Raw genomic sequence first — 11,978 nt, forward strand, 5'->3', positions numbered from 1 at the left:
AAAATCTCTTTCCATTAAAGATCCATGCCTTCCTCTCACCCTCCCCACCTCCACCCCCTGCCCCACCATATGATTATACTCAGTTTTATAGAATAAGTCATTCTTGATTGTAAATCTATACCTTTTGGAATTTTTATTCCACAATCTCTAATTTAGAGGAGAAGCTGCCAGGTCTTGTGTGATGTTGATCATGTTTCTTTAGTACTTGAACTTCTTTCAGGTTGCTTGCAGTATTTTTTTCTTTGACATAAGAGCTCTAGATTTTGGCTATAACATTACCAGGACTTTTCTTCTTGAATTTTTTTTCAGGAGATTAATGGTGAATTTTTCCTATCTTCCTTTGCCCTCTGGTTCTAATATGTCTTAGCTATTTTCATTTTTAATTTCTTGAAGTATAGTGTTCACGCTTTTTAAAAATAGTTTTTTAGGAAGTCCAATGATTTTTAAGTTATCTTTCTTTGACCTAGTTTCCAGATCAGTTGTGTCAGATATCAGATATCTCACATTTTGTTCTTTTTTTTTAGTCTTTTGATTTTGTTCTAATATTTCTTATCATCTAGTGGAATCACTGATTTCTGTCTGATCTATTATCTTTTTCAGGTAGTGCATTACTTGGTTAAGGTTTACCACTTCTTCTATGCTATTTATCTCCTTCCAATTCTTTCTTCCATAATTTTTATTTATTTATTTTTATCTCTTCCTACCTTTCTTCTGGGTGTCCATGTAATTTTTGCAGAAAATCCATTTCCCTTGAGTCTCTGTTGGTAGTTGTTATGAAGGTATTCTCCCCTCTGTTTTTTTTGGTGGGAGTGGGAGAAGACATTTCTAGAGCTATAGGAATTAGTATAGTAGTTGGTATTTTCTTTGGTTTATTCATCCCTCCAGCTTTAGATCCTGAATTGGGACTTTACACAAAGGTCAAGCTCTACCCTCTACTGTGTTTTGGTGGGGTGATATTCTCTGATTGGTCTTTTGCTGGGTCCCCTGAATTCCTGTGCTAAACTCCACCTCCTGATGTTAGGCCCCAAGGGTTCTTTGAAGTTCAGAGCCCTGAATCCTCAGGACCTTCTCTGGCATCTCAGGTCAGAATGTTAGGGACTTAGTAGCCCCTGATAGCCTGAGCTATCCTGGGCTGAGCTCTGTAGCATTTTCGCTGTTACCTCCTACTCCCCATGGCTTCCAGAGTTCCCACACTATGGCTTTCTGACCACACTGAGGATTTGGGGGAATGGGGATAACAGGGAGGATTCCACTCTTGTTGCCTCTGTATGCATAGCCCTAAAGGCTACACATATCTCTGGCCAATAGCACTGGGAAGCTGCTGACTTCTCTATCGGTGCTGATGTTAGACCCCTTTTCTGCTTGCCCATGTGTTTCTAGCTGGTTTTTGGTTTTATTTCTCTCTCTCTCTCTCTCTCTCTCTCTCTCTCTCTGTCTCTGTGTGTGTGTGTGTGTGTGTGTGTGTGTGTGTGTGTGTGTGTGTATGTGTAGCTTTGGGATAGTAGAAATAACTTAGGGTAGCTAGGTGGTGCCATGGATATAGTACTGGGTTTGTCATCAGGAAGACTCATCTTCATGAGTTCAAATCCAGGCTCAGACATTTTTTATCTGTGTGACCCTAGGCAAGTCACTTCACCCTGTTTGCCTCAGTTCCTCATTTGTAAAATGAGCTGGAGAAGGAAATGACAAACCATTCCAGTATTTTTGCTAAGAAAACCTCAGGTAGGGTCACAAAGTCAGACACAACTGAAACAACTGCACAACAACAACAAGAAATGACTTAATTAAGCTTCTCTTTAGATTTCTTCGTCATTGGTCTGGTGAGAATGTTTGCTGGAATAGGCATATAGGAGAAGCGTAGCCTGCCTCCTATGCAAGCCCATTCTCCTTTTTGTTATCTTTTTCTGCATAATCTTTCATATCTTGACCTTTGATCTAGTAACTCTATTCTTGGCCCTTTTCTCTTCTCTTTATGTTCTTTCTCCCTTGATGGTCTCATGAACTCCCACTGGTTCATGTAGCACCTTTATGCAGATGACTCCAAGGTACAGTGGAAAGATCACTGGTTCTGGAATCAGAGGATGGGAGTTTAAATCCCAACTCTGATGATCACTGCCGATGTGAAGTTGGGCAAGTCACTTAACTTCCTGGATCTTGGTTTCCTCATCTTTAAAACCGAGTGGTTTAGGGGCAGCTAGGTGGCCCAGTGGATAGAGCACAGGCCCTGGATTCTGGAAGACCTGAGTTCAAAGCTGGCCTCAGACACTTGACACTTACTAGTTGTGTGATCCTGGGCAAGTCACTTCACCCCATTGCCTCGCCAAGAAAGAAAAAAAAGAAAAAAAATGAGTGGTTTGATGAGATTGCTTAGGTAGTACCTTCTAACTTTAAATATGTGAGCCTGTGGTCCTATGATTCTGTGATGCCCAGATCCAAGTATCTATCCCTTTTCTCTCTCCAGAGCCCTAGCACTACATTACGAACTTCCTGTTTGGCATTTCCAACTAGTTATCCTGTAGACATCTGCATTCAAAATGTCTAAAACAGAACTCATTGTCTTTCATCCCAAACCCTTCCTTCTTCCTAACTTCCCCATTTCTATTCAGGGTACCATCATCACTTAGTCATTGTCAACCATGTTTGCTACCCCATATCTATTCAGTTACAAAGTCCCATTAATTCTGCCTCCATAATATCTCTTGTACCCCTCCCTTTCTATTTACTTGTAGGGCTACCATTCTAATCAACCCTTAATCATTTTTTTCCTTAACCACTGCAGTAGTACTGTCCTAATTGGTCTCTCTGCCTCTAGTCTGCCCCAATCCATCAAGCACACAGTTGCCAAAGTTCTGAAGTACTAGAATGCCTCTCTCCCACTCAAGGGAGGAATAAAGAGGAATAGAGAACAAACATTTATATAGTGCCTACTGTGTGCTAAGCACTTTGCAATTATTTCATTTAATCCTGAGGTAACCAGAAGTTAAGTGACTTGCCTCAGGTCACATAGCTAGTGTCTGAGGCTGGATTTGAACTCAGGTTTTCCTGCTTCCAGAGCTAGTGCTCTATTCCCTGCACCACCTCAAAAAACCTTAATAGCTTCTTCCTGCCTTTAAGATAAAAGATAAAATGTAAACTATTTTCCCCCCATTTAAAGCCCTACACACCCTGGATCCACCTAGCTTTCCAAGCTTATTGTTTGTTCATCATTCTCCTTTAGTCATCATTTCAGCCAAACAGGCCTAACTGCTAGTTCTTGTACATGAAATTTCATCTCCAGTCCCTGTAGTTGTGTGCAATCTATCCTCCATACCCAGAATTCACACCCTTGTTACCTTGGAATTTTGAATCTCTCATTTTCTTGAATGTTTAGCTCATGCACCACGTCCAACGTGAAGCCTTGGTTGCTAGTGACCTCCTTTATTTGCTTTGTATGTATTTTTCTTTGTTTAGCTTTATGTATATTTCTATGTGTTTGGCTTCTCCCTCACCCCCCTCCCCCTTCTGTCTCTACTACATTAGACTAGAAGCTATTTGAGGGCTGAGGTTGTTTTGTTATGTCTTTGTATTCCCGGTACCTATCAGAGTTCCTGGCATGAAGTAAGTGCTTAATAAGTGTTTATTGATTGAATTCGGGGATCATATATCAGGCATAGTGAATAGGCCAAAGATGCTCATATTTTTAGAGTAATTATTGTTTCAGGCTAATATAAGAAAATCTATAATTAAAGACCCTAATATGTCACTCGTAGGCTAACCTTTTAATTTTTACTCCATATGGAAAGATCTTGATGTTTTTTTAAATGCACTGTGAATTAGTGTTGTCTCTTCTTTTTGGTCCATTTTGACTAATCCTTTGGAAGGGTAATTTCTAAAGTATTTGTTTTAAGAAAGTTCCCACTTGTCTTGTGAAAAATCATGAGTTAAATTCCAACATTAAGTTAATAATGTGCATAATTTTTGACATGACTAATACTAAGAAAATATAATTATTGTTTTGTTCTATGTGTCACGAGTATGTTTGCCAGACACATGCGAAAGATTCCTGTCTACTGACAGTAATAATAAAATGTTTTCAAAAGAAACACTTTTCCTTCACAGGAAAAAGGCTTATTTTGTTCTCAAAGAAAGCTCCTTCTTATCAGCAAGCTATTAGAGCAAATCATCCTTTGATAATTTCAAAAACCCTGCTGTGGTGCTGTTAGACAATGTTTTTAGGGTACAACAATTCTAGATAATTAAAATGATTTTTGGTTAATTTAAAAGAAAGGGCTATGAATAACATTGTTTACTGATTTTTTTTTTAAATGCCATAATCTACAGGAAACATAAATGAAGCATTTTGGGTGTGGTCAAAATAGAACATTTGCATTCTCTGATCTCTTTATCATATTTCTAGTGTATCATAAGTAGATTAGTCCCCAGATAAGGACAGAGATACTTTAAGACAAGTAGAGAGAAATAAATTAAAACCACTGGCTAAAGTTTGTTACAAACCCTTTTGAGTCTAGGCAGTATCTTGGGGAAGTGATTCATATTTATGATGCCCAAATAGTCATCTGACAGAGGCATTGATGGTGCATTGGCGTCTAACATAGTTGGAATTTTGCCCCAGCTCTGCTACAAATTGGCTGTGACACCTTTAAAATCACTTTCGCACTCTGGCCCTCAGTTTCCTTATTTGTAACATGAGCAGGCTGGGCTGCATCAGGGATTCTTAATTTTTTTTGTGGCACAGACCCCTTTGACAATCTGATGAACCTTACTGTTTCCCTTCTCAGAACACTGTTTGTTGCCCACGTTTATAATTGAATGAAACACTGAATTTCATTTAGGGGCTAGTGAATATAAAGATGCAAAGGTTTTTGGTTTTGGTTTTGGTTTTTCCCATCCCCGTTCAAGGACCCACTAAAATCTGCCTACAGACTCCTTTGGGGGTCTGTGGACCCAAGGTTAAGAATCCCTGGGATGACCTCCCCATTGAAATGTAGGCTCATTGCAAGTAGGGGTTGGTTCATTCCTTGTACTAGAATCCACAATATGTAGTACAGTTCCTGGTGCACAGCAGGTGCTTAATGAATACATGTTGATTGATTTAAGTTCCCTTGCAGCTCTGACATTTGTTTGCATTTTGTTTCTACTTAAAACATTTTCTTTGACCTTGAATATCACACTGAGTAGGTCTTGCTGCCTAACCCTAGGACACAATCTGACCCTGATGCTCGTTTTCCTTGGCTGCAATTTAATGATCCTCATCCCATCTCCATCTCCTAACTCCCTAAAAAAGTATAAATAAAGAAAGGATGCTTTAGTTCCTTAAGAATCAGCTAGAATAATGGCCTGCTCAATAAAAGTTCATTAAACACAGGATTTAAAGTATGGCACTCCTCTTAGAATAAGTTTTCATTTTTCAAGTTTCCTCAGCTCAACTAGTAGCTCTTCTAATATTGTGAATGGGTAAATGGACTCATATTATAGACAGAATTACTCTGGTCACAGTCTAGAAATAAACTTGTTAGTTGTGTGGAACTCAGAATAAATTTTCCCGTAGCAATCATGTCATATCTCTTAGTTCAGTGCTCACTCAATCCTGTAAAAAAATCAATCTATAATGTATTTGAAATATATATATTTATATGCTTATATACATATATGTATTTATCTATATCTATCTATTTATTATATATTTATTTATGGATCCATCCATCCATTTACCCTTGTATAAGCTGTGCATGTGCACATGCACACACAAACACAATTTATCAGACTCATGACTTCATTGCTATAGAGAAACATTCTCTGCTGGATACAGATCTATAAATAACTTATAACATACAGTCTTAGAGAATGGCCTGTGGCCCTACATATAATACTTTATTAAAAGAATGTTTAACTGAAGTAAATTGAATTGGTTCTCCCTTAAATGTTCCAATGCTAAATCATGGTGTGGAGTTGACCCAGAGTTGTCAGAGACAAGGACAAGAGAGCCCAAGCTCTAGCCATTCCTACCAAACTCAAAAAAGTTCAGCCACGGCTTATGATAGATAAACTACATTGTCTGTCTTTCATCAGAGGACCAGCCTAGCCAAGTTCAAAAAAAGGTTATCATTATATTGGTGACAGGGTGGTGAACTCTGAGATCACAGCAACTCTGGAAGGCGGTCTGTTAAATGGTAAAGGCCTTGTGATCTGCCTAGAAAATGGATTTTTATAATACAATAGAACCTACTACTGGTTATCTGGAATACAGCATCCCCAAAAGCCTTGGTGCTGTCTTAAGGTATTAAAGCTTAATGAGGAAACAGAGATGAGGAAACTTTTTTTCTTCCATGTTTTGCTCCCCTTCCTGCTCCCCCCTCCCCCCCTGCCCCCTCCCTGTCCCTTTCTAATTTTTGTTGAAATCCTGTAGGAAGATCCAAGGTTCATGATGGTGATAATTTTGAGTCATCGGTATATATAGATTGTAAACACATGAACATTTCGAAGAAAAACTAGATGGGGGTGACAGACTTCCCCCCCCCCCCCGCATGAAATAGAATAGTAACAAAACCCTGAGAAGGGGAGTGAGCTGAGGTTGGGCAACAGCACTAACACCAAGTGTGTATGTTGGGTTGAAAGAGAGGGGAGGAGCAAGGCGAGATGACTTTTTTTCTCCTCTTCCCTCCTCTTTATAGAACCAAAAGAACAGAGCTGGAAAGAACTTTAAAATCATGGAGTTGAACCCCTTCATTTGAGAGATGAAACTGGCACCCTGAGAAATTCAGTGACTTGTGTTTCCTTTCTTGCTGCTTCTAGGCCAAATGGTGCTTATGAAGTAGGCCTACCTTGGAGCAAGATAAAAGCCAAAATGGAAAGTGTTTATGAGGAAAGAAAGGGAGGAGGTCATGGGGCTAGAGTATGAGACAGCAGCAGGCTGTGAGGGAAGGAGAGGGAAATCCCATACGGTAATAGCAAAGTCACTTCGTTTCTGAGCTTTCAGTTTCTTCATTTGTAAAATTGGAGAGGAAAGGTGAAGTGGGCAGTACAGAGATTCATGAACTCAATGGCCTTTAATGTCTCTTTCAAATAAAAAAATCTCGTTATCCTAACTGAGAGAGAAGGGGAGCTTCTATGACCAGCATACCATCTAATTTAGGCGGTCCTTTTCATATATAAGGGATATTTGTAAGTCAAGCATTGCATGTATAATATTTTTAGATAAATCAAAATAGAACTTTTAGTAAATAATTAAAAGACTGCAGGGAAGATAAATAAGGACCAGACACATTTAAAAAACTCTTTTATTAAATTATGTATAACTTAATATTGAATTATATAACTAAATTTTATTAACTTGTTTGTAATCAATTAATTTCAGTACGTAAAAAACCATAATTTTTCATTCACTCTTTCTAACCCTCTCTCATGATTCTTTGTCTCTTCATTCTCATTTACATTTACTCTTGTCAGAGCCCCATATATTTTTATAACCAAACAAAATATTTGTTTTATGAATCAAATCCCTATTGATTCATATGTAGGACAAGTGTTTTAAACATAAACTAAAAATACTTAGCATCTGTCATTAGTAACCTAGAGTAGGAGATTACTCATCATAAAATGGTCTCTTCCATCTGTCTTCCACCACATGGTTTTTCAGAAAACATAACAGGTTCACATTTTGTCTATCAATACCATTTTTTAATTTCTTAGATAAATTTTTAAAAATAAATCTAAAATTTAAAGATACAATTGAATGTATAGTCATTTTACAAAATGTCTATACATTTATATAATTATATATTTATATATACATATATATTCATTCATAAAATTCTATTTATAAAAGGTTTCAGTCATTCAGTTATTTCTGATTCTTCACGATCCCATGGACCATACTGTCCATGGAGTTTTTTTTGGCAATGATACTGGAATGGTTTGCCATTTCCTTGTCCAATAAAATGTATAGCATTTTATAAACCATTTTGGTGTGGAAAATCCATAAATCAATAACCATTATGTTAAATCTGTTACAGTCTTGGTTATGTCCAACTACTGAGTCAACAAGCATTTATTGAAAGCTCTGTGCCAGGCCCTATGCTAAGCTCTAGGGATACAAAGAAAAGCAGAGACATAGCCCTTTCCCTTAAGAAGTTCACATTCTAATGTGGGAGACAATATGCAAACAACTATATACATATAAGAGATATACTAAGTAGATGTTTTAAAAGTGAAACATCTCCAACACTCTCAGAACCTAAGCACTGGGGAGGGGAAGGATACCAAGAGGGATCTCCTAAAGAAGGTGGGATTTGATGTAAGTCTTGAAGGAAGCCAGAGAACCCAGGAGGTGCAGGTGAGGAGCTATAGCTTTTCAGGTATGAGTGACAGGAAGTGAAAAGGCAAGGAATCAGGAGATGAATTGTTCATTGATGATTAAAAATGCATCATGGCTTAGTTGATAGAAGGCCAGACTTAAAGTCAGAAAGACCTGGTTTTAAGCTCTGCCTTTAATAAATGGGGAAGTCACTCAGTCCCTGTAAGTGGCCCAGTTGACTGTGATTATAATTTATAGGTTAGTCGATGATCTGCGTTAGTGTAGTGAATTTCCATACTAGGAATTCACCACTAATAAGATCATAGGTCTAGACCTAACCCCCATCCCCCAAAAATGTAGACAGAAAAAAAAATGGAATAGAGAAATTTAAGCAATAATGTTTCAAATGTCCCAGCTTAGTCACTAATAAATGGTGGTACCACCACTCTCCCCACTTAAAATAGGCCCTGTAGGTTTCAAGATTTTCTTTTGTAAGATGGGTTTAAAAAAGGAGCCAGTTCTTATATTTCACTGAAGAACTGCAGAAGAGGACCAGGCTGATAAGTTTTTGACCTTAACACAGCTTTCTATGCTTACACTCTTGCTACAGAACTTTTACAAAACTGAGTTGAACAAAGAAGAGATGTATATACGCTACATTCATAAACTCTACGATCTGCATCTGAAAGCACAAAATTTCACAGGTAACTTTACCATTTGGGGTTTGGGGGAAGTATTGGAGATTGTTTCATTAAGGATGACAAACACCTACGTTCACTTTCACTTTTAAAAATTGTTTTTATTTATTTTGTTAAATTTTTACTAATTACGTGTAAAAAAATTTTAACATTCATTGTTTAAAAATTTGAACTCTAAATTCTTTCCCTCCAGCCTGCCACTCCCCCACACCTTGAGAAGGCAAGCAATATGATATTGGTTATATCTGTGAAGTCATGCAGTACATTCACTTTCTTAATCCAAAGTCAGGACTTGGGATTTCAAAGTAGCATGGCTACCTGGAGATTGTAATTTATAGTATATGCAGTACATGACCTAGTAAATATTGGTTCACAGCATCAGTATGATAAGGGGCCCTATCAATTGTAGGTATGGCTATTTTGCAGTATTTAAAAGAGTGAAGGCACTCTTTCTACCTTTCGGAAATTATTGCTTTTATTCACAAAATTTCAACTTACTGCTCTTAGCTAAAATCAGCTGGTTTAGCTATATATTTCATTGATGCTCTTTATTTCACACAAACAAATGCAGTTTTTGTCACAGCTTAGATATTCCTCACATATTCATTCCGGGGCCTTGTACCTAGTTTAAATGCCTTTTTGTTTTAAAAGTGAAAAATCTCGAACGCTCTCAGAACTGAAGCATTGTTAACACTCAGAAGAGCCTTTTCCCTTGTGATGTGCTTCTCTCAATTTAAGATTATTTCTGACTTGGTAAGGAAGCCTCAGTAAGAGTGCGCTTACACACAAACAGTAAAAATGAGTGTAAAGATGCTTTGGGAGAACTTCTGGCAGTCATCATAAACCCAGCTATTAGAATGTAGAAATGATTGACCAGGTGCAAGTAAGAGGTAGAAGGGAAGGTTTACTTAACTTGTAAGGATGAAGTTGTCAAGCAGAAGGCAGGCAAGGACGGATGCTGATAGTTCTGGCTGAGTGTCTGTTCCTTCTTCTTCTCCCCAGGGGATATCTCTGACAAGCACCAGATCTGGACCTCCAGGAATGAGGAGGCACCATTTCACCCTGAGCTTTTTAATATGCTTATGAGGATGTCAGGGGTCAGCGATAGCACCCCTGCAAAGTCTTCCATTATGCATAAAACAAAGCCACTTTTATTCTCTGACTGCCTCCTTATCAGAAGCTATCAGCCCTCGAATATTCCTATGTGGCATGAAATCTTCCATTACAGTGGAATGTAGCTCCCTCCCTCCATTACAGTGCATCTAGGCCTAGGCAGAGCCTACTACTCAGAAACTGTTTTGATGGATAGGCTGATGAATCTCACAATTTCTCCACCTTCTCAACTCCAGCAGCCTCCATGTCTGCCCTAATTCAGACACATGCAGGCATGGTCATTCTATAGAATTTCAGTTGTAATCATACCATCTCCCAAAATCACTAACTCTGAGATTCTCCTCTCCACCTGTAATCATCCCAGTTCACAAGAATCCTGCTCCCACTCTCACCATGACCTCCTTTCCTCGACCCCTCCCTCTTCCCCTAGTCATCTCTCACTCTCAATTTCACTTGCCTCAATACCCACTCTTGTCCATATCTGTGGTTAACCATTTTAGTGATTTGCTAGCAGCTACCCTTAAAATCCTTTGCCTCACTTGACCTTTTGCCATTCCCAAACTGCCAATACTCAACCAAGAATAAGGCCTACCACATGATTTCTTTGCTTTCCCAAGGCCATTAAGTTTCCCTAGCAAAGACAAAAAATTATGTTGCCAACCCACTGCAAATTTATGCTACATAACCTTAGCTGGGCTTTCGCCGGTTGGCAGTCCATTCAACATTGATTGATTCTCTGTCTCATTCTCCAAAGTGACTGTTTTATACCTTTTCCTCTCTCCCCGTAGCTCCCTATTCTCCCACCACAGAGAGTAAATGACCTAGGGTCCTGCCTCCTCCTGCATGAAGTGTAGTACTGGAGTCTAGAAGAAATATTAGGAATGGATTTTGGAGCAAGCTATATGGTAATGCTACTTGGGAGCATATGAAAATAACAAAAGAGAGAGCCTAGAATCAAGCCTTGAAAAACATCCACATTCATGGTACAGGAGATTGAAGATGAAATGGCAAAGGAGGCAGTTAGAAAAATAGAGAAGAAATAGGAGACAGTTTCACAGAATCTAAGAGATGGGGATGGGGGTCGAGAAAGAATGTGGAAGGGAGGGGAGGTCAAGTAGGATGAGAACTGAGAAAAAGCCATTGGCTTTATCAGTTAAGAGACTGTAGTTATCTTCCAGGAAGCAGCCTCAGTAGAGTGATAGGTCTGGAAGCTAGGTAATATGATATGAATGATATAAGTGAAAAGTGAGGAACTGGAGACAGCAAGTGTAGATGACTTCTAGTCATCTGGAGATTTAGGTTAACAACTTGGGGGGAGTGACAGAATCAGTAATGGATATTTTTAAATGAGGAGAGTTGGGCACATTGAAAGGTATCAGGAGATAAATCTGTAGATCAGTCAATCAACAAGAATTCTTTAAGAGTCTACTATGTACCAGGGACTGTGCTAGGCAGTGGGCATAGGGAGAGAATGAATGGGACAAGTTGCTGGGGCCATCCTTGATTTTTCACAGTAAAATAGAGGAGGAGATCCTCTATTGGGAGGGAGGGAGATGAATTACTAGAAGAAACACAAAAAGAAGAAAAGGCTTGGGATCCATTTAAGAGAACGTGGGAGAGAATTAGTCAATAAAAGGATTATAATGAAATTATATTATATGCCCAGTCAAGATCACTTAATGTGAAATTGTGGGCTGAGTCTATAGGTCATTATTCCTTCCACGAGTGGCATGAGAACAGTGTTGGAAAGGTGGGTCACAGAGATAACACGGGCTTGAGGTTCCATAAGGTATGAGCAGCATTAAGACAAGGGATAGGGGGAAAGATAAAAGGGTAGAAAACAGTATAGAGTTGAACTGTTAAACTCTAAGGTC

At 38.6% G+C, this 11,978-nt stretch overlaps 1 protein-coding gene across 1 annotated transcript in view; it reads left to right on the forward strand.

Annotated features, from left to right (window-relative positions):
- DOCK4 (dedicator of cytokinesis 4) overlaps positions 1 to 11,978 on the forward strand; it is a 525,552-nt gene that overhangs the window by 472,575 nt on the left and 40,999 nt on the right. The window contains exon 33 of the mRNA XM_027838880.1: positions 8,904 to 8,997. Coding sequence (XP_027694681.1) covers positions 8,904 to 8,997 — 94 coding nt within the window. The remainder of the gene's footprint in view (positions 1 to 8,903; positions 8,998 to 11,978) is intronic.

This window comes from Vombatus ursinus, unplaced genomic scaffold (genome assembly GCF_900497805.2).
Source record: "Vombatus ursinus unplaced genomic scaffold, bare-nosed wombat genome assembly UNPS02014830.1, whole genome shotgun sequence".
NCBI classification, from domain to species: Eukaryota; Metazoa; Chordata; class Mammalia; order Diprotodontia; family Vombatidae; genus Vombatus; species Vombatus ursinus.